Source organism: Dysidea avara, chromosome 4 (assembly GCF_963678975.1).
Source record: "Dysidea avara chromosome 4, odDysAvar1.4, whole genome shotgun sequence".
In the NCBI taxonomy this organism is placed as follows: Eukaryota; Metazoa; Porifera; class Demospongiae; order Dictyoceratida; family Dysideidae; genus Dysidea; species Dysidea avara.
Window position 1 is genome coordinate 30276702 of NC_089275.1, and position 24363 is coordinate 30301064.

General features: G+C 38.7%; 1 protein-coding gene across 1 annotated transcript in view; it reads left to right on the forward strand.

Annotated features, from left to right (window-relative positions):
- The window catches only part of LOC136254621 (uncharacterized), a 145419-nt gene that overhangs the window by 24407 nt on the left and 96649 nt on the right, over window positions 1-24363 (forward strand). The window contains exons 7-11 of the mRNA XM_066047365.1: window positions 19713-19959; window positions 20029-20126; window positions 20185-20292; window positions 20342-20420; window positions 22158-22259. Of these exons, the coding sequence (XP_065903437.1) occupies window positions 19713-19959; window positions 20029-20126; window positions 20185-20292; window positions 20342-20420; window positions 22158-22259 (634 nt within the window). The remainder of the gene's footprint in view (window positions 1-19712; window positions 19960-20028; window positions 20127-20184; window positions 20293-20341; window positions 20421-22157; window positions 22260-24363) is intronic.

The window sequence follows — 24363 nt, forward strand, 5'->3', positions numbered from 1 at the left end:
ATGGTGTGGGATGTAATGTGTGTCAGCATACTCACTTGATGTGTCAACTCGTTCAATGAAATCTCTGGCTTCTTGATCAGCAATAATCTGGTGGTACAGTTGCAGTAGCTTAGGCTGAGTAGCAAGTCTCTTTGCTAGTTGTCGTGTTCTGCGCTCTGCCACAGTGTAATTACTGGGAAGAGGAGGGTGATGTGTTCTCCATGGGAACCTGGCTACGTATGCCCCGTCAGTAGCTCGTGTGACACAGGAGGAAAGATAATTCTCCATCACGTTAACTTCAACAGTGTCATCACCTTGTGAAACTCCGATTGATTCCAGAGTCCAGAATCGTTCCAAGTCAAAGTCACCCTGAGTTGGGGTAGCGATCATTGAAACATTGGTAGCCATGGAATAGGGGTGTCCCTGATGTGTTGGGCCTGAAAGAAGATATCCTAGCTTCGACTCAACTGCAGTCGGTCCGCTGCCACGAATAATCTTATCTCCAACTATGTCCCAATAGAAGTCTGCTCCTATTAAAAGTGAAATTGCAAACTCACTGTCTGAAATGAGGGGATGAGCTAGCTGTAGGCCTTGAAGGTGAGGAAGTTCTGAAAAATCAAGGCTGGTGCAGTTCTGAAGTGGCGTTGCAATGAATGGCACTACAAGGACAGACAATTCTAATTCTTCTCCACTTCTAGTGAGCAATGTGACCCTGCTAACATTAAGATGGTGACTCACTGGGTGCTTGGTCCCAAATGATGAAATAGTGAGGAGCTCCTTAGAGTAAGGTTGGAGATCTAGAATGCTAGCTAGTTCTTCAGTGACGAATGACCTTTGAGACCCTTCGTCCAGCAAAATGTTAGCTTCTACACATCTGTTTCGACTTGTGACTCTCGCTACAGCCGTCTTGAGTAGGCAAGCATTGCTATGCTGGGGAGGGAGGGTCACAGAGTATGTTCCAGTAGGTTGAGCAGTTGGCTGAAGCTGAGTAAATTGAGTAGCAGGTTGCAGCTGAGAAACCGGTTGATGTTGAGCAGAACTTGTAGGACGTACACCAGTGGACTGAGATGGAGTAGAAGTCACAGAATGTACACCAGCAGGTTGAAGTTGAACAGGTTGAGTTGTACTGTTGTTCTGCTGCCGTACAGTATTGATTGGAGTGCTAGGTGGATTAACTGTGTAGTTACTCTGGTCTCCAAGAGAGCAAAGGCTCGTATGATGTTTACGGCGACAGTGGTGACAACGGTGTTTCGAGTTACAACTGGAGATCTTATGGTGTCCTAAACAGTTGAAACACAATCTGTCCTGGCGTATGATGTCAGTGCGCTGCTTAGGGTCTGTGATAGTGGTACATAGAGAAGGAGCATGAGGTCCCTTACAGAAGGGGCACTGAGCCTTTGATTTGACGATTGGTTTGCTAGTTCCTGCAACAAATGCTGCTGTTGGTGGCAGTTTCTCTTCTACTTGGGAACCCATTTCAAGAATGTATAGCTCATTAAGAACTGCAGCTTGTAACTCGGTAACAGTCCATTCTCTCTTGCCATGTGCTCTTGCTAGGTTTTGCTTCACCTTTCCAGGGAGCTTTCCAAAGATGATTGAGACAAGCAAACTGCCATAGGAGTCTTCAGTCTTCCCGAGTGATGCCAGACTACGAATATGACTTTCTATAGCATCATGAAACTCACGTAAACTTGTGTATGACTGACTAGGAGTGGGAAGATTAATGAGAGCTTGCATATGTGCATCAATCTGCTTGTATGATTGGCCAAAGCGTTCTTGTAATAGAGCTACTGAATGAGTGTAGTTAGCATTGGTAAGTTGAAAACCGGCAATAACTTTGGATGCGTCCCCCTTGAGTTGAGCCCGAAGGTAGCTCAGTTTCTGGACTCCAGTCAGAGCTGTATTGCTGTGTACGGCTGCCTCAAAGCTGTCCCAAAACGCTTGCCAGAAAAGTGGGTTGCCTGAAAAGTGGGGCAAATCCAATTTAGGGAGACGGGTGAGTGAGACAGGTTCTCTAATGGGGCGTTCTGGAGGAGCAGGAGGGGAGTGGGTTGCTGGAAGTGTCTCTTCATGTCGAGCTGCTGCTGCTTCTGCACTAGTGGGAGTAAGGCGGTGTGTAATCTTGGCCTTAGCAGTGGATATCAGTGACGTAATCTCTTCTGTTTGTACTATTTCAGCCTCTATTTCTTCATCATTTTCCAGAGCTTCAAGAATCTTCGTATCTAGTGCAGCTATGAGACTGTCCTTACGGGTAAGTTGCTCGTGCAGGTCCCTCAGAGTCGCTATTTGATCTGTGGTGAGGGGCGACGTAGTAGTAGTAGAAAGACACTCTTCTACACTCTGCAAAAGTTTCTTCAAGTGTGTGCGATACCCTCTTCGAGAACTTATGGCTCGCTTGACTTCTGCCATGATCCGTTACTAAGTCCACAGCACCAAAAATGTAGCGGCGGTTGTGTTATAGCGTTCAGCGTACCTGTGGGTCACAGCACCAAAAATGTAGCGGCGGTTGTGTTATAGCGTTCAGCGTACCTGTGGGTCACAGCACCAAAAATGATGTGTGACTAAACGTAGAAGCGTCAGGTTCTCCTCAGGATCAGCGAGCGGTAGAGGGATTCAAGTCGAGCACGCGCACATGTACAACCCACAATAGAATCTCTAATGGCACGTGATCATACGTACAGTATTATTACTAAATGAGTTAATTAGCTACATAGTTCAATGTTCCAGCGTCGTGACAGTAACTGTCATGCCATAGATTGGAGATAATCTTAGTGCATGGAAAGAGTGTGTACTGAATGGTTGAAAACACAGTTCTACAATTATTGTGATCAAGACCATAGCTCTAGGAATACAAATGTGTGCTTTTATTAGAGTTTCCAACACTGAAATTCCTACTCAATTGGTGAGAAGTTAAGTAGTGGTTGAATGCAGGCAAGATCTCAGATCCCAGCTGTTGTGGCTCCCTTGGCGCATGCCTAGAATTGCATGTTGCTTAGCAAGTCACCACTGGGTCTGGGATTCTTTTCTGTATCTTTCATCCTTGTAGCATAAGTAGTCAATTATTGGATTGACTCAATTACTGGAATGCACATTTCAATTATTGAATGGGAAACGGCAAAATTCCATGGTATAAAATAGTGGCATGATTGACAATATTTGTGACCAGGTAGTTATGATTTGCCAAAGTTCGTAAATTGGATGTGTATGGAAGACTCCTTTTCGCAAATCCGTCACATTTAGCAATTTGTATCAACCTCCCCCCCTCCAAAAATGATGGTTACCACACAGAGTTTTGATCCATGTTTGCATTTCTAAATGAATATCTTTGCTATGACTGACCCAATTAGAAATTAGAGTGTGTTAAAGGCTATTATACTACTTCTACTAATTACGTTTCATGATAAAGAAAATTGACAGTTAATGTATTTTCGTTATAATGGATTTGGAACCTTGCACCTTCAATGGTACTTGGTGTCTGTCACTTTAAAGTCTGTGGCAGTCTAATATCTGTTTCTGCTTCAATGTTGATCACCAAACAATAAAGGAAACAAGCCAAGGCAAACATTAACACCAGCATTCACTGAAAATACCAAAGTAAAACACAGCACAGCTACTGTCGAACTTGATGGTTGAACTGTTGAGACTAACTTGTGATTTAAGTGGATATAGCAGTTGTACTGAAATTAGAGGTTAGTGAGAATATATACCAGAATAATGTACTACCACCTAGTAAATTGATAAGATGCATAGTGTGCTACATTGGACTTCGAACAAGCCTTTCATCACACTATGTAGCACTATCTATAAAAGCATCCAGGATATCAAGAATAAAGCAAAGAGGATTTAGCATTGGCAGGGAACTGGTTTCACTGTAAAACTATTAAATGACGATTGTGTATTGAACTATCAAATAATTTGAGTGCATTTTTACAAAAATAATTCATAACTCTTGTGTTACACAAGTTTACATGCTGAAAATTTGCATGGATGCCTGTTAGGAACTCATAGTTACATGGGAATTTTATCAAATTTTTGATGGCTTCAGAATTTTAGCCAGTGGTCAGATAATCTTCTGATATGTGAAACACAAATATATGTGAGCTCCGATAATTGTTACTGGGCCTGCAAAAATAGGGCATGTGAGCACATGATTTTTGCCTACTTTTTCAAACTTTGATCACTCATAACTTTGTACCATTGTGCTATGACAATGCAATTTTTAGCGCTTAGTAAGCATTTAATAAGTTTTATGATGCAAGTTACAGAATACGAATATTCCTTTCCAGTAGTGAGATACAACCGGTATAGTGATCGGATGTAGTTTGTACCCACATGCCCTGTTTCGCAGGCCCGTTCACAATTGAGTCATGGTGATGGTAACTGATTATTTTGCCTCCTCACCTTTTCAGCTATTACTGGTCAAGGGAGGGAGCCATTGACATCAAACTTAGGGTACAGCAAAACCTGTACAATATCAAGTGGAATATGTTTGCCAAAATTTGTGTCTGAGGAATGTTTAAAGCAAAGGTAGTGTTTGCAGAAATAAGAGTGTCGAAAATTTATTTATTTATTACTGTGTAGGACTCCATCAAGGAGTATAACACACAGATACAAAACAAAATCAAAGTAAATTCAGATGGTTTAACAAAATGTCCTTAAAACAGTTTATAGATGGCTGATTGACCATATCTTCTGGAAAGTGTTCCATAATTATTTTAATAGTGGATGTTAAAAAGGAAAATAAGTACGAGTTGATTTTTGCTTGTGGGATTTTGAAACGTTGTGAATGACTTCTGGTAACTGATGACATTGATGTTAATGAGATAGATGGAACTTCCATTTGACAATTGATTATCTTATAAAACATGACTAGTTTGCAAAATGTACGTCGTGATTCTAGAGAGGGCCAATTAGGTGATGTGAGCATGTTAGTAACACTACTTCTCCAGGAGTAATTGTTCATTGTATACCTTGCAGCACTACGTTGAATCTTTTCTATGGCACAAATATCAAGATTGAAGGTGAGGAGCCCATATAGGTGAAGCATATTCTAGTATGGGTCTGACAAAGGACTTATAGCAATGAGATCTTACAGAAATTGGACAATGATTGATGTTCTTCCTCAGAAAAACTAAGGCTGAATTGGCGTTTTGACAGATGTTATGAATATGATTTTTCCAAGTAAGATGTTCATCAAATGTTATTCCTAGATATTTTGCCTTGGAGACCTTTTGAATTAGGTGATCTAATAAGTAATAGTTATGTTCAATAATATGATGTTTATTTGAAATTGTAAGATGTACACATTTAGCTGGGGTAAATTCCATTTGCCATCTCCTGGCCCATGCTTGTAAAGTACATAAATCTTGTTGAAGATGCTCAGAGTCATTGGGAGAATGAATGATGTTGTAAATTAAGATATCATCTGCATAAAGTCTAACAGTACACTGGAGATCTTGTGTAATATCATTTATAAATATTAAAAATAATAAGGGTGCCAAAACTGTGCCTTGTGGCACACCGGAAAGTACTGTAGAAGGACAGCTACTTTCTCCATGAGTAACAACTGATTGTGTTCTGTCTGTCAGAAAACTTTTGATCCAATCTAGCAAGTGGCCATTTATTCCATAGTGTGATAATTTGTGACAAAGTCTTTCGTGAGGTACCTTATCAAATGCTTTGGAGAAGTCAAGAAACAAAGCATCAATTTGTTCTCTAGAGTTCAATGCTTTAGCAAAATCGTTCACTGCACCCAGTAGTTGAGTTTCACATGATCGCTTGGAGCGGAAACCATGCTGATTGTCACATAGAATGTTGTATTTATTGAGATGCGTAAAGATAAAGGAGTAAATAATATGTTCAAGGGTTTTACAGCAAATGCTGGTTAATGAAACAGGTCAATAGTTACCCGGATCACCTCTAGATCCTTTCTTGTGAATTGGCACTACATTAGCTTTCTTCCATTCATCCGGGACAGCAATTATTGCTTACACTACCTTGTTTTTTACTCGCATGTAGGAAAGCATCCTTGTACAGGCTATGCCTTTTGGTTCCATCCTGTCATTTTGAAAAGCCATATAAGCACAGTAAATTACATAGTAGGTGCTATCCTACTAGGGACATGTGATAAGGCTACTATGCAGGCCTGTAAATAAAAGGAAGTCAGAAACATAGCTAATTGCTTAACAGGGAAATAGTACACAAACAAAACAAAAAAACAACAACAAGTAAACATAATAACTGCTTTTACGTAATTTCAAAATGATGCCAAAGATGTATAAATAGTAAATATGACACATCAAGCTGAACAATGGATTTATGTATATCTGCTGAAACATATACAATATATAAAGAGTCAGTGAATGCTATTTCCTAACAATTGTTTATGCACCAGGGGCGGATCCAGACTTTTACAAAGGGGAGTTCCATTTTGGAATTGCAACTTCAGCCTAGCTGTAAGTTGAAGACCAAAAAAAAGTTATCACCTACTGACAATACATGCCCTCACCAACTATATTTCCTTATTTATAACTAGATACATAGCTTGCTATACCACTCCTCAAAAGACTACTGTGACTGCTCTACTAGAGTATCTCGATTTGACTGCTCTATTAGAGTATCTTGAGTAAAAGAGGCAACTTTTGGTTAACAATGCATACAAATGTTAGCATACTGCTTTGGTGATAAACTACTAATCAATCATTAACAAAGTGATAGAAGTAAACCGTCCTGTTCAATAATCACAAGTTACTTCTGATTGACAAGTCACACATCTTTGTCAGGGAAATTATCTTCTGTTGTTTCATCATCATCATCGTAAAATCGGACTACCCATTTTCCTGTGATAAGGTTAACAGTTGACAGCCATCCTCTGTACCATACACCATCATGGTATCAAACTTCCACTTCATGCCTCCCTCCATTATCAATTACCAAATTTTCTACCTGGTTTACTTTGACCCTTCTTAGTTCTTTTCTGTTGCTGGCTGTTGTCAAATTGCTGTTTCTTATCTGGTGGTCCCAAACTTGCTGCACTATCCTTACTGCCACATTGTCGTGCTTTTCTTTTGACTGCAGCCTTCATTCGCTGTTCCTCAGATGCTTCTAATCGATAGGTTATTTTCTATCCACCGTCAGCTGCAATATACTGCTGAGCAAAAATCTTATCTTCTTCATACAAAGACTGCATTGCACAAAACAAAGGTTTTTTCTGCTGTCACCATTCTTAGCTAAGGAATTGGCTCTTTCTACACCATTGGTGCTTTATTCCATACACCTGGAGCCATCTTCGTAAATAGTTTGCTCAACATTCGTAAATGGTTTTCTCTTGTCCACCATTCCACCCAATGCTTGGCACCTGACCAATCACAGCCTGAAACATTGTGATTTGCTCTTCAGAGAGTGGTATGCGAAGCTGTTTAATTGATGATTCCTGTGTCATGCAATACATCAAACAATTGTAGTACATGCTGCTTTTCTGCTACAATCATTATATTCTTTGCAATTAAGTAGAAGGCCTCAACCACTGCTCTTCTGTTTCCCTTTGAAACACTGCAGTACACCCTTTCTGCTACTCTCTGGTAATATCTTGTCCAATGAATACTACAGCCTTTCAGTACCAGTTCAGCAGTTTCTTCACCAATCACTTCCTGCAATCCTTTGGATTTGGTATCACTCCAGTCAACTATGATTCCTTTAAGAGTTCCACCAACCTTAAAATGGGAATGCTCCTGTTGACATGTATCAAACATTAACTTGAAAGCTAAACAATAAAATTCCTTGTTACCTCTCATGCAAGCCACAACTGCCCATTTTATTGTTGTATAGTCAAACACAGTGGCATTGAAAAGGTAAGTGAGCTCTGTGTTTTCATTATACGCTGTGTCAGTTTCAAGGAAGTCAGCTTCTGCCAATAGTTTGCACATCAATGGGCTCATTATAAACTGGTAGGTGATTGATGAAGAAATTGCACAACCCCTCATGTAAGGCCTTCCAAGCTTCTTATATGCCTCTGACAATGCACTTGACCATTCACTAGCAGCACTTTTACGATCCACTTTGTCAGCAATCTTTCCCATTTCACCAACAACAGTTGATAAGACACATGTGTCTCATAAAATTTTCTTCCTGTGGTGATCAATGCGATCATAACTACTGGCAGAAATATCAACTGAACCAGGACGATAACCTAATCCTTGACCACATTGTAACTGGCGAGAAGTCAAGTATGGATTGTCCTCTATAAGGTCAACTTGTTATAGTGGCCAAGTCCAGAAAATCCATTGATTTAATTTTTGTTAATAGGGCCACCTCATCAATAAAGCCAGTGGCCACATACTGCAGGATCAAACTGATAAAGCTAACACAATATTCCCTTAATAAAGGGGCCAGTTGAACAGACAATCAACATATCACTGCAAAAGTTGCTGCTCATAAAAGTTGCTGCTCCTGAGTATCTGCCAAATCTATGACAATAGTTTAGAAATGTGCTTCATGCTCTTAGCCGCCATTATGCCTCGAGTAATGAATAATCCTATATGCTGTAGTATATGTATATAGCTGTTACAGCAACTATAGCCAGGTGTTGATTTGTTGAAGACCTTGATAATAAGGCCACTTGTTTATGGCTGGATTAATGAGGTTTTCATTAATATGCCCACCTCACTAATAGGGCCACTTATTGTGGGTCCCAAAGCTGGCCCTATTAACAAGATTTCACTGTACCTAAATAAACTGAACAGTAGAACAAAGAGTTAATAATTGAGAGGAGAGTGTCCAACACAATACAGAGCCTCTACAAATGATTCAACGTGATTCAAAGGGATTTCTCTGTAAAATTCTGTGATTTGTAGTATATTCTATATGTGAAGATTACTTTAATCATCACATTTCTTTATTCTTCCCATGTGCGATCACCACATTTCCTTTTTCTGGCAGTGTGCACTTGTTAAAACATCTGAGAGAATCCCTTTGAATCACGCTGAATCATTTGTAGAGGCTCTGTATTGTGTTAGACACTCTCCTCTCGACTATTATTAACTCTTGGTAGAACTCTATGTAGCTATATAGCTAAACCATGTAATGTGCATATCCCTATGACAATTTACCACACTGGTGCAAACTGTATGTAGTCTCATACCTGTCCTATCACATGCTGGTACATGTACAGAGTTTTACATCAGGCAAAAGAATAAAGCATCATTAGTGATGCACTGATTAATCAGTGAATACTCAGACATCCGTGTATCGGCCACATTTCTGCACTATACTTTTAGCTGATTACTTAGCCAATTAATTTTACAGACCCGGATAATACTGTTTTCCTAACAATATGTGTTTTAAAATCACAATTTAACCTAATATAAATGGAATTTTGGTAAACATAAATATTGGATCGGTCATCAGTATCGGCCACTATATATGTGAATTTCAATATCAGCTAATTGACAAAATCTCTTATCAGTGCATCACTAAGCATCATATTGTTTCTTTGAATGCTGCTCTATGGTCCACACTATGGATGGTAACAGTAAACAACTACAGTCCATATTAGCATTATATCATTACCACAATGGGACTGATCCATGTAGATACTTAACATACCACAATCTACAAACAACCTATAGTTTTCTACATGAGATTATAACTAACTGACAATGAAATGAATTTGTACTTGTACCTGCCATGTGTTGTAGGATTCTTCAGTGGATAAAAAACCCTAAAGGAATAATGTAATAATCACCAAGGCGGAGCTGAGGTGATTATTACATCATCCCTGAGGGGTGTCTATCCACTGAAGAATCCTAACAATGCATGTTTTAGTAATCTAGACAATGGCCTGTGTTTATAGCTGAAAGAATGCAATTTGTTTGTCATGTTTGTGGCTATAGGTGTTCATTCAGTAAGAAACTAAATAAAAGCCATGCATACTTTGCAATTATCAAAGCATTCTACGCATGCCTTTGTCTAATAACTCAAATCAATCCTGTTACAAGTAGGTAAACAGTGATAGCTTTTTACTAACAATATATTTTGCCAAAACATTGAGCTATACCCATACTACACCTCTATCGGTACCAATATCTCGAAGTCTAGGCCAACAATATTTTGTAAACAACAGCTGCTAAAGGTGGCTGTGTAATTGTTTACAGGCTGTTAAAATTTCAGTTACAGCTCAGTAGTATTGGCAATAAATATCACACATCAAATTGGCCATAAAATGTGGTATCATTACAACCGTAGGCCTAGCAAAGAACAGTTGCTACAGTAATATTAGTAGCTTACCATTAAAACACCAGAATCTGCAAAGGTGTCTAATGTTTCATCGTTGCAAAGACTAGCCTTCTATTGGAGTTCATTATCAAAGGATGCACCACACCAGCAAGGAGCTAAATACTTAACTGGAAATTGAAACTGTGTGAAACTCGCTTTGGGTGTTTATGCCACAGAACATTACACTGGTTGCATCTGGTCTCACAGCAGTCACTGGAGTAACCAATTCACTTTCTCTGCTACAGCTAATGCTTCTTTATCCAGGTCTACAAAGTTTAATACAAATTAGCTTTAGACAACTGTGTAATCACTAAAAAGCACCTTGTATATCGTTTTTTTTTCGACTCCAGCTTCTTCGCACACAGCATGAAGCATTGCACCAAAAATGATGCATGCGCACATTTATTTGTTCTATTTAAAGATCGCCTCAGCTGCTAAACTCTTTTTATTACAATAGAACGAAAGTGCTATCTGGATGAAGCAGTTAAAGAAACGCTACTAATACGAATCATTATTCATTGATGTATGGCGGCGCCCGCCCCTCGGCAGCACATTTGTGGTGAGCAGTGAAAGCATGATGAAACGGTAGAATACGGATACTTACAGGTACAGTTATGTAATATTAGGTAGGCATCACGTGATTAGTAAGGATAGTCACATGAATTCTTTGTTTTTAATTGCTTGGCGTAAAATCTTCCTTTTATAGTGTACTTCCCAGTAAAATTACTTTCACAATGGATTTTATACCAATGACAGTGGCGTAAAAGCTTGTCATTAAGTACTTAATGGCAAGCTTGGCGTAAAATCTTTTCTTTAGGATTAAAGAAATGATTGGCGTAAAATGTTGTCTTTAAGCATAAAGACAATATTTGTCATTATACGCCAATGTATGTATGACCCGCCACACCGTGAGTATATTGACAGGAAGAAAGAAAACGTCATTTTCACACCTTTGTATCTCGGTGATCCCTTATCTGATTGGAACCAAATTTGCTACAGAGTTGCCCGCCAGCCGGGGGAGTATACATTCCAAATTTGAAGTAAATCGCTCCTGCCATTTCCGAAATACGAGCTGCCAAAGTTTAGATTTTTTTCTTCGTGTTTTCGCACACTTGCAAAAATTGCTATAAAACACAAACGCGTATTCCGATCGCCTTGAAATTTGGCGCACAGAACGGGAGTCCAAATGCGAATCCTAGCATCAAATTTGGTGCAAATCCGATGAATAGTTCAGGAGTTATGACCGATTATTCGCATAAAACAAGATCGATTTGTTGTCACGCCTACAGGGTAAACCGCTTCATGAAATGAGTTAAAAATTGCTATGTAGATGGAGTAACCATCGTAGGAGTGCCTTTCGGTAGTGTGAAACGAATCGAGATAAAGACCATAGAGATATGACACAAAACCCAACCTGTATCACAATTACGCGATCGATTTTATGAATAAAAAGTATTATTTTTCACGCCTACTAGGCAAACCGCTTAGAGCAATGAGCTGAAAATCGGTGTATAGCTGGAATAATCTTCATAGAAAGTCCTTGCAGTAGTACAGAAGAATCAGATTACAAACCACTGAGTTATGATTCGAAAGCCAACTCCGTGTAGCAAATGCGAGATCGAGATACTCTAATAGAACAGTCACCCTAATAGAGCATTCGGCTAATTTATTTACTCCATTATAGAATTTTATTACATTACAACTAAAACTTATTCTGTAGGGAGTTCAGCTGCAAACAGTTAATCTTAGACAGTTCAGCAAGAAGCAAGCCACCCTGTGGAGAGCTAAGCTATAAATATATCACTCTAGAGATTCAGAACATTACAAGTCACACTGAAGAGAGTTCAGGTATAAACAAGTCATGCACCCTGTAGAGAATTCAGCTACAATAAAGTCACTCTCGAGAATTCAGCTACACACAAGTCACTGTGGAGAGAGTTCAGCTACAAACAAATTACCCTGTAGAGAGATCAGCTACAAACAAAACACTTTGCAGAGAGTTCAGCTACAAACAAATCAACCTTTAGAGCGATCAGCAACAAACAAATCAACTTGTAGATAGATCAGCTAGAAACAAATCAACCTGCAGAGAGATCAGCTACAAATAAATCACCTTATAGATAGTTCAGCTACAAACAAAATACCGTGTACAAAGATCAGCTAGATTAATTCACTTTGTAGAGATTTCAGCTACAAAGAAACCACCATGTAGAGAGTTCAGTTGCAAACAAGTCACCCTGTAGAAAATTCAGCTACAAACAAATCACCCAGTAGAAAGATCAGCTAGAAGAAGTTACCTTGTAGAGAGTTCAGCTACAAAGAAACCATTCTGTAAAGAGCTCAGCTGCAAACAATTCACCCTGTAGAGAGATCAGCTAGAAAAAGTCACCTTGTAGATAGTTCAGCTACAAACAAATCACCCTGTAGAGAGATCAGTTAGAAGAAGTCACCTTGTAGAGTGTTAAGTTACAAAGAAACCACCATGCAGAGAGTTCTGTAATAAATATATGTATTATATATATCTAATCCAAAACAGCCAAGCTGTAAAAAAAGTGTGCTGCCTTCAAAAAGGCTATGGTGAAAAAAGATGTGAAATCCAAGGTGGCGGCCAAGAAATGGCTGTGATGGTAGGTTAATGGTAAAAATTTTAATAATGACAATTCAGGTGAATTTTGGTGCCGCTTGGTCAATTGGCTCAAAATTCACCTGAATTGTCGTTATTAAAATTTTTACTATTAACCTACCATCACAGCCATTTCTTGGCCGCCACCTTGGATTTCACATCTTTTTTCACCATAGCCTTTCTTAGGGCCGCATACTTTTTTTACAGCTTGGCTGTTTTGGATTAGATTTCACTTCTTTTTGTATTTGTATACCCCAAAGCCGGCCTATGGCCTGCTTTGGGACTTTTAAAGCCTATCTTTTTTCTTTACCCCAGGAAGAAGAAAAGATGAAGCAGATGTACCTTAAATATTTCTGATTTTATTAGTAAATGTACAAATTATATATATAATACATATATTTATTACAGTGGTGGTTTCTTTGTAACTGAACGCTCTTCAAGGTAACTTCTTCTAGCTGATCTCTCTACAGGGTGATTTGTTTTTAGCTGAACTATCAACAAGGTAACTTCTTCTAGCTGTTCTCTCTACAGGGTGATTTATTTGTAGCTGAATTCTGTACAGGTGATTTTTTGCTGCTGAGCTCTTCACAGAATGGTTTCTTTGTAGCTGAACTCTCTACAAGGTAACTTCTTCTAACTGATCTCTCTACAGGGAGATTTGTTTGTAGCTGAACTCTCTACAGGTGATTTGTTTGCAGCTGAACTATCTAGATGATGGTTTCTTTGTAGCTGAACTCTCTACAAAGTAATTTCTTCTAGCTGAACTCTCTACATGGTGGTTTCTTTGTAGCCGAACTCTCTACAAGATAACTTCTTCTAACTGATCTTTCTACAGGGCAATTTGTTTGTGACAGAATTTTCTACAGGGTGATTTCTTTGCAGCTGAACTGTCTACATGGTGGTTTCTTTGTACTGTAGCTGAACTCTCTACAAGGTAATTTCTTCCAGCTGATCTCTCTACAGTGTGATTTGTTTGTAGCTGAATTCTATACAGGTGATTTGTTTGCAACTGAGCACTTTACAGAATGGTTTCTTTGTAGCTGAACTCTCTACAAGGTAACTTCTTCTAAATGAACTCTCTACAAGGAGATTTGTTTGCAGCTGAACTCTCTTCATGATGGTTTCTTTGTAGCTGAACTCTCTACAAGGTAACTTCTTCTAGCTGAACTCCCTACATGGTGGTTTCTTTGTAGCTGAACTCTCTACAAGGTAACTTCTTCTAGCTGAACTCCCTACATGGTGATTTGTTTGCAGCTGAACTCTCCACATGATGGTTTCTTTAAATTTGTAGCTGAACTCTCTACAAGGTAACTTCTTCTAGCTGATCTCTCTACAGGGTGATTTGTTTGTAGCTGAACTATCTACAAGATAACTTCTTCTAGCTGATCTCTCTACAGGGTGATTTGTTTGCAGCTGAATTCTGTACAGGTGATTTGTTTGCAGCTGAGCTCTTTACAGAATGGTTTCTTTGTAGCTGAACTCTTTACAAGGTAACTTCTTCTAACTGAACTCTGTACAGGGAGATTTGTTTGCAGCTGAACTCTCTTCATGATGGTTTCTTTGTAGCTGAACTCTCTACAAGGTAACTTCTTCCAGCTGAACTCCCTACATGGTGGTTTCTTTGTAGCTGAACTCTCTACAAGGTGACTTCTTCTTGCTGATCTTTCTACAGGGTGATTTGTTTGTAGCTGAATTCTGTACAGGTGATTTGGTTGCAGCTGAGCTCTTTACAGAATGGTTTCTTTGTAGTTGAACTCTCTACAAGGTAGCTTCTTCTAGCTGATGTCTCCACAAGGTCACTAGTTTGTAGCTGAACTTTCTACATGATGGTTTCTTTGTAACTGAACTCTCTACAAGGTAACTTCTTCCAGCTGATCTTTCTACAGGGTGATTTGTTTGTGGCTGAACTCTCTACAAGGAAACTTCTTCTAGCTGATCTCTCTACAGGGAGATTGGTTTGTAGCTGAACTCTCTACAGGTGATTTGTTTGCAGCTGAACTATCTAGATGATGGTTTCTTTGTAGCTGAACTCTCTACAAAGTAACTTCTTCTAGCTGAACTCCCTACATGGTGGTTTCTTTGTAGCCGAACTCTCTACAAGATAACTTCTTCTAACTGATCTTTCTACAGGGCAATTTGTTTGTGACAGAATTTTCTACAGGGTGATTTCTTTGCAGCTGAACTGTCTACATGGTGGTTTCTTTGTACTGTAGCTGAACTCTCTACAAGGTAATTTCTTCCAGCTGATCTCTCTACAGTGTGATTTGTTTGTAGCTGAATTCTATACAGGTGATTTGTTTGCAACTGAGCACTTTACAGAATGGTTTCTTTGTAGCTGAACTCTCTACAAGGTAACTTCTTCTAAATGAACTCTCTACAAGGAGATTTGTTTGCAGCTGAACTCTCTTCATGATGGTTTCTTTGTAGCTGAACTCTCTACAAGGTAACTTCTTCTAGCTGAACTCCCTACATGGTGGTTTCTTTGTAGCTGAACTCTCTACAAGGTAACTTCTTCTAGCTGAACTCCCTACATGGTGATTTGTTTGCAGCTGAACTCTCCACATGATGGTTTCTTTAAATTTGTAGCTGAACTCTCTACAAGGTAACTTCTTCTAGCTGATCTCTCTACAGGGTGATTTGTTTGTAGCTGAACTATCTACAAGATAACTTCTTCTAGCTGATCTCTCTACAGGGTGATTTGTTTGCAGCTGAATTCTGTACAGGTGATTTGTTTGCAGCTGAGCTCTTTACAGAATGGTTTCTTTGTAGCTGAACTCTTTACAAGGTAACTTCTTCTAACTGAACTCTGTACAGGGAGATTTGTTTGCAGCTGAACTCTCTTCATGATGGTTTCTTTGTAGCTGAACTCTCTACAAGGTAACTTCTTCCAGCTGAACTCCCTACATGGTGGTTTCTTTGTAGCTGAACTCTCTACAAGGTGACTTCTTCTTGCTGATCTTTCTACAGGGTGATTTGTTTGTAGCTGAATTCTGTACAGGTGATTTGGTTGCAGCTGAGCTCTTTACAGAATGGTTTCTTTGTAGTTGAACTCTCTACAAGGTAGCTTCTTCTAGCTGATGTCTCCACAAGGTCACTAGTTTGTAGCTGAACTTTCTACATGATGGTTTCTTTGTAACTGAACTCTCTACAAGGTAACTTCTTCCAGCTGATCTTTCTACAGGGTGATTTGTTTGTGGCTGAACTCTCTACAAGGAAACTTCTTCTAGCTGATCTCTCTACAGGGAGATTGGTTTGTAGCTGAACTCTCTACAGGTGATTTGTTTGCAGCTGAACTCTCCACATGATGGTTTCTTTGTAGCTGAACTCTCTACAAGGTAACTTCTTCTAGCTGATCTCTCTACAGGGTGATTTGTTTGTAGCTGAACTATCAACAAGGTAACTTCTTCTAGCTGATGTCTCTACAGGGTGATTTGTTTGTAGCTGAATTCTGTACAGGTGATTTGTTTGCAGCTGAGCTCTTTACAGAATGGTTTCTATGTAGCTGAACTCTTTACAAGGTAACTTCTTCTAGCTGATGTCTCTACAGGGTTACTAGTTTGTAAATGATTCTCTACATGGTGGTTTCTTTGTAAATGAACTCTCTACAAGGTAGCTTCTTCTAGCTGATCTTTCTATAGGGTGATTTGTTTGTAGCTGAACTCTCTACAGGTGATTTGTTGCAGCTGAACTCTATACATGATGGTTTCTTTGTAGCTGAACTCTCCACAAGGTAACAACTTCTTCTAGCTGATCTCTCTACAGGGCGATTTGTTTGTAGCTGAACTCTCTACACTGTGGTTTCTTTGCAGCTGAACTCTGCAAGGTGATTTCTTCTAGCTGAATTATCTCTTTCTATAGTTGCATGAATTCCCTACAAGGTAACTTCTTCTAGCTGATCTCTCTACAGAGTGAATTGTTCGTGGCTGATCTCTCTACAGGGTGACTTGTTTGTAGCTGATCTCTATACAGGTTACTTGTTTCTAGCTGATCTCTTGATTTCTCTTCAGGTGACTGCTCTATTAGGATGACTGCTCTATTAGGATGACTGCTCTATTAGGATGACTGCTCTATTAGGATGACTGCTCTATTAGAGTATCTCGATCTCGCACTTGCTACACCTAGTTGGATTTCGTGTTATAACTCCGTGGCTTTAAGTCTGATTCTTCTACACCATTGAATAGCCTTTCTAAGATGATAACTCCATCTGTACAGCGATTTTCAAAGCATTACCCCAAGCGGTTTATCTGGTAGGCGTGGCAAGCAGTCGTTTTTTTTATTAGCTAATCTCGATTGCGTAATTGTTACATACTGTTGGTTTTCTCGCTGTATCTTCCTGGTTTTTAGCTCGATTTCTTTCAAACCACAAAAGGTTTGAGGTTCAATAGTTAACCTATTCACCCACCGATTTTCAGCTTCTTCCCATACGCGGTTTACCCTGTAGGCGTGACAACATATTGGTGTTATTTTTCGTGAATAATCGCTCATAACTCTTTGCCTGTTTATCGTATTCCAGCCAAAGTTGGTAGAGAGATGCGCCGTTTACCCCCCTTCTGTATGCCAAATTTCAAGGCGATCGGATATGGCATTCGCGTTTTATAGCAGTTTTTTTAAGTGTGCGAAAAGAGGAAGAAGAAACTAAGCCAATTTTTGAAGTCGCATATCTCGGGAATGCTTGAAGCGATTTCGCTCAAATTTGGAATGTGGAGTGCTGAAGTTGGAGGGAGTGTCCACAGCAAAAATCGTCTTGTTTCATCAAGGTAGCACAGAGCTACGGAGGTGCGAAAATTGCGTTTTCTTTCTTCCTGTCAATATACTCACGGGTGTTACGCGCCGGCTTCTTGGGCCGCACGACACACTACCGTGTGTCTTGATATATAACTTGTACATTTACTGATAAATTCAGAATTATTTAAAGTATTTAACATCTGCTTCATCTTTTCTTCTTCCTGTGGTAAAGAAAAAATGATAGGTTAAAAAAGCCCCAAATCCGGCAATAGGCCGGCTTGGGGTATAGAATACAAAAAGAAGTGAAATCTAATCCAAAACAGCCAAGCTGTAAAAAAAGTGTGCAGCCCTCAAAAAGGCTATGGTGAAAAAAGATGTGAAATCCAAGGTGGCGGCCAAGAAATGGCTGTAATGGCAGGTTAATTACAAAAATTTTAATTACAACAATTCAGGTGAATTTGTGTTGCCTCCTCCACTAGGACTCGGTACCTAATTCACCTGAATTGTCGTAATTAAAATTTTTGCCATTAACCTACCATCACAGCCATTTCTTGGCTGCCACCTTGGATTTCACATCTTTTTTCACCATAACCTTTTTGAGGGCCGCACACTTTTTTTACAGCTTGGCTGTTTTGGATTAGATTACTTATAACTGGAAGATTGACAGCAAAAATTGAGTAGTTATAGGATACAAGTCTGCAATATACATAAGCCATAAAGTTGTCATAGTATGTAAAGCAGCAAAGCCCTCAATCCTCAGTTACCAATAGAACTCAAGAGAAATGAAAAGGGGCTAATGAGTGTACCTAGGGTTGTATGACGCTTATACAGAGGTACGTACACATGTGGCTATTCTTGCTACACATTTGCACATATATAAAAAATATTATCAGAGGGGGGGATGGGTGGGTATACAGATAGATAAGCCAGCTTAAGGTAGATTGCTGTTTAGTCAAATGTAGCCTTCCTGATATCACTGTGGCTTTTTATACTCTACACCAATTTGTGAAGAAAGTTCTAGAATCGTCTGGAGCAACTGGGGTATATTTAGATTCATTATGTCATGCATGAGTTGTAATTAGATTCATACTGTATGTTGTTGCTGACACATTCCCCATCCCACAAGCCACCTATGACCTCTGTGGTATTCTAATGAGTCTTAGTTCCTATAGCATGTGCATAGCATGTGCAAAGCATGAGCCTGCAATGAACATACCAGAGCATGATGCAACACTGACTACTATGTTAACTTTAATTTGTTGGCGTGCAACAAATACCATACACTTTAGCTAACTCACTGAACACTAGATTTGGTTCATCTGCAAAGTTGGTTCACCACAGGTGCTCCACAAACTTAACTCATCATTTCTACTTTCACCAAGTACCCCGCCTGTGGAACTCTCTACCTACAGTGGATTTAACAGCTCAAATAACATCCATCAAGCACAAATTGTACATCTATAATATTATGTGGAATCACTTCATACAAGAGTTTAATGACAATGATGTACATACCTTCCACTACCTCTGTCCCTGTAGCCAGTGTGTTAGAACGACAAAACCTCCACTTTACGACAAACTACCATAACTTTACCTCCCCACTTTTCCTATAAATCAGTTCTGTAACTAATTAATTATCTAATTTTATCCTCTAGTGTACTTTAAGTTTTGTAGTTAATTAATTTTATGTTGGTGTAGTTTAGTACTTGCCATTTGCTTTCAGTACCTATATGCTGTAAAGCATTAATTTAATAATAATAATAATAATAATAATAACTTTGAAGGTGCATATCTCCGTAATGGCCTGGCAGATTCAGCTCAAATTTGAAATAGGAGGTGCCCCACCCTGAGGGAGTTCCACAGCAAAACTGGTTAATTTTGTCCAGCCATTATCAAACTACGGATGCGTGAAAACGATATTTTCTTAGTACCTGTAAAATACACACTTGTCTGTCGTGCGCCCGCACTGGCTGTACTTGGCCGCACGACACACAATTGTGTGTCTTGATGAATATGCACAATATAAATGCATCATACATACCTTATATTGTTTATGCAAATCCACACAAAGATTTATTTAATTCATTTTTGTCCTTCATTTACTGTACTGTAGGTTATACAAATGCTGAATACTTCTATTGAGATCCGTCAGCCAATGACTACATCTCAAACTTACATTGCTCCAGATGGGTCGAGCATTTTCAACTTTACATTATCATTTGGTCTGCTAACATCAACTGTTCCTCCAGACATAGCAGAGAATCTCACAAATATTTTAGATGGTAGGGAACATAACAGAACCCGCAAACAAGTCAATTTAATTTATGAGGATGTTGAAGTGTCTGCATTTCAACCAAACAGTGAGAGTTATTTTCTATATAATCATTGTGCTGTTATAATACGTAGTATTGTGCACTCTATTCATGCAGTATATTGCTCCTGTAATACTGATACTGAGACCACTATACATACAGTATGCACTGGACCTAGTACTCCACCATGTGTGTGTAGTTCCCAAAATTGTACAGTGAGTCATTACTTCATTGGTTTATACCTATTGATGTTATAATTATATAAATTTACAGTGCAATAATTCCTCCCATGTTGGTGATGGTAATGTGTGTGGATTAGACTCGGACAGTGATGGATTTCCTGATGTAGGCTTGGACTGTGATCAACCTCAATGTGAAGAGGTGTGCAAAACAAATAATGGTTATAGTTAAAGTTTTTTTTTTAAAACAGGATTTCTGCCCCAGTATATATAGTAACACTAGTACTGGTGAACAAAGTAGTTCATTCTGCAATTCCACTCTTGAATCAGGTGAGCATTTTTCCCAATAGTACTTTCCTGCCAGAGAATCCTCATCTTTCCTTCATGATGACTTGGCAGTATTTGTTATGTATATGTATTGAAGCTCTAATAGTATTGAAGGCAACCCGAAACACTTTCAATAAGTTTCAATTGAATTTTTTGAAAATTTTTATCATACCTTCTATATACCAAATAACTAACCATGAGTAACTAACTACTGTAGCTAACTGACTGACTGACTGTCTGACTGACTGACTGACTGACTGACTGACTGACTGACTGACTGACTGACTGACTGACTGACTGACTGACTGACTGACTGACTGACTGACTGACTGACTGACTGACTGACTGACTGATGCTTCAGCGAGGCACATCTTGACTATATTTAGCGTTACATGCTTGACTTCTTCATTTCTTGACATTGTGTAGGGCCGAAATGTGCCTATTTACCTACCACAGTAGCTACAATATGTAATGCATCATGGACTTACTCCCGTATCTCTCTCCATCACTGCAAAGTATAAATGTTGATTTGTGAGAAGCTTTTCAATGACTTCTTGATACTGGCTATCACTTATATAATTGGAATTTGTGTGTAATTTCTGTGGTGAGTGGATTAAATGCAGAGACTCTGTTGGTTTTATTTGCTTCAGTGTAGTGCTGTGCATGTAACTGGGAAAATGTAGCTGAAAACAAAGTGAAATGGCCAAATCGCTTTTCAGTAATTGATAGTCAGAAGTGTACTGTATTTTGATGTTCGATCAACTTTATAAAATATCTATCACCCTTCTTTTCTTCATTGCATCCACCAGTCATAAGTTGTGACCTGATTTGTGAAAAAGGAATCTTCCACACACACATCCAATTCTATGAACTTGGAAGACAATAACTTTGTGTGCAAGAAAGATACAAGCCTGAAATGTTCTCCATCCATTAACCTATGTGGGTGCTTACTACTGTCCAAATTTCAAAGTAATAACTTATTCCAATTTGACATTACGAATTTCCAATACTCTTAAATTGGATGTATGTGTAAGACCCCTTTTCACCAACCGGTCACAATTTTGTTGCAAAATAGTAAACAAACAAGTACAAAAAATGAAAAGGTTATGAACTTGAGTATGTAGGGATGGAAATGAACTGTAATGAAACAAGGGAAGTTGTCTATAGGCTGATTGAAATAGGAATTAAATGTGCACTAGTATAGCTGCACGTATAGGGCAACTTCCCTTGCTCAGCTTCATTACTTTTTTGTTTCTATGATCCCTAGATACTTGCATAATTTTTTCCTATCTTGCAAAGATACATTTTGTAAGCACTAATGCTAGTGTGCTGCAACTACACCATACCGCTTCTTTCAAACGACTCTTCAACTTAGTAAGAGAATGAGACCATTGACTATGCAAAGGCGGAATGTTTACAAACTACTATTCCCATATTCTTCGGAATCAACTGATACCTCAGTGTTGTACTCTAGTGGTTGTATTTCTAAGGATATTCAAGTTTAAAAGGAAAACCATAAAGTAATCATTGCTAATCTCCTTGATTATAGCACTACAAAGCACTAACAATCAGCTGCACTAGGTGCTTATTTGAGACCCAGAATGAAACTGAATGCTTAATTCATAATCTTCTATAGACTAAATGATGCCAAATGTACAGTACAGTATATTAGACTGTCCACAATGTAATGTATGTACCTCAACCTCATTTTGTTTACATAATAGTGGTCATTTCTGACAGGGTGTCCATCTGAACAAGATGAAACATGGAACATAACATGGCCAGCAACTATCACTGGTCAAGCAGCTACACAGAAATGTCCAGGTGGAAGTGAAGCAGAAGGTAATGTTTAAAGTGCAGGAAGTAGGTGATATGAAACTATGTTGAATGTGATGATTTGGTAGTTGATAATTCTCACGGACACACGACCTTTATGTGCATGGAATTTATTAGTTTATTTGATATTTATGCATTAGCTATGCAATTTATCCACATTGGAGGGGCGGCACCAAAAGACTAGGCCTGAACAAGGATACTTCCCTACAACATTATATACACACATGCGTACATGAAGGAATAAAAAATGTAAAAGGAAGTATGAAACATACTTCAATGTATCTTGCATACCTTAATGATAGCTACCCTTTGATATCAGTAACTGTTGTTACATTTAAAGTCTGTTAATTTTATTCTGACTACTTTATTTAGGTACCTGTTTTACAACCAGGTTATTTCTGTATGGGTTTACTGACTGTGTATGTACAATATGCTAAAGCTATTTAATATGTTATTTTTTAATGTTTACATTAAAACTATCTAATTCAATAAAAATTGCAGTAGGAATCAATGCATGTTTTTCAGAGATATCAAGACACACGATATCGTGCGGCCAAGTACAGCCAGTATGGGCACGCGACAGACAAGTGTGTATTTTACAGGAACCAAGAAAATGCTGTTTTCACGCATCCATAGCTCAATAATGGCTAGACGGAAATTAACCATTTTTGCAGTGGAACCTCCCTCGAAGTAGGGTACTTCCTATTCCAAATTTGAGGTGAATCCGCCTATCCATCACTAAGATACGCGCATTCAAAGTCCATCATATTTTCTTTGTATTTTTCTTCTTAATCTTTTTCTTCTTTGTCTCGCGCACTTTAGAAAACTAATAATAACTCGCTGGTGCTTTGGCCGATTTACTTAAACTTTGGAGGGCAGTAAGAGTGTGATACTGTACATTTGCAGTCCAATTATGGTAGATATTAGACAAAGAACAAGGGAGTTACGTGCGATTTTTCAAAAATCCAAAGGTGATTTGTTGCCACGCCTCAAGGGTAAACCGCGTAATAGAATAACTTGACAATCGTTCTGTGAATGGAGTAACTATCGTAGTGCAAACCTTTTGTGGTTTGAAAGAAATCGCACTAACAATCATGGAGTTATAGCAAAAATTCCAACCGTGTGTAAAAATAGCATGATTGAGTTTTTAGTAGTACTTTCCTGATTCAGTCAATGCACTTATTAAAGATGTAGTTTTTTTCGTGGATCAAGATTAATTTTATTGTTTTAAAAAGCCAGTGTTAGAGCTGTTTTGAATGAAATGGCCGGGGAATCAATTTCTACATCTCAGAGGATCTTTTTTGGGAGGAACTGTAAAGAATGGACTATCTACCCAGACTGATTGAACTAGATTTTGTAGATACCTTATAGGGCTTTTTCTTGTTGTATGTATGTATGTACGTACGCATGTAGTTACACTTTTTCTTTCCTTGCCATGCCCACAACTGACTGCTGTGTAGATCAGATCTGTGGTCGCATGTTAGTCCGATGAATAGCTACATATTTGTCTCTTTTTTGTTGTACACATTCATCATAATCATGATGGTCTACCAAAAAATCAACTCATTCTACAAAACAATACCCCTACCATTGTGGGATGTTCATTGTAGTATCCCATTGCTTGATCCACCATGAAACCGGAGGCACGATTGTTGTCTTCACAGAAATATCATTATCAGTATCTCACAAGATGCAAGATTTATTTTTAAAATTTCGTGCTCCACACAAAGGACTAGATGAAACTTGCTACTTAGCCAAATAGTATCCAGAGTTGTTATAGAGTAAGCCATCAATGTTCGACCACCATGGGTTCGGACACGATTTTTCTTTAAACCCACAAAGAATATTTCTACTCTTGCTATGCCTTTGGAAACGTCTTGGCCATAAACTCTTGCATGCAAAATTTCAGACTTGTAGCTTTCTTCGTCTAGCTGTAGGAGCTGCAATAGTGACTTGTCCGAATGTTCTCAGTTCTCGGACAAAAATATGTATTATCGGTCGAGTGGCACTGCTCGTAATGCTTGAAGCTGATCAAGTATTTCTGTGCTTGATATGAAAGAGCAACTCTTATACTTTCCAGATATATGCAGATATTTGGATTATTCCTTAT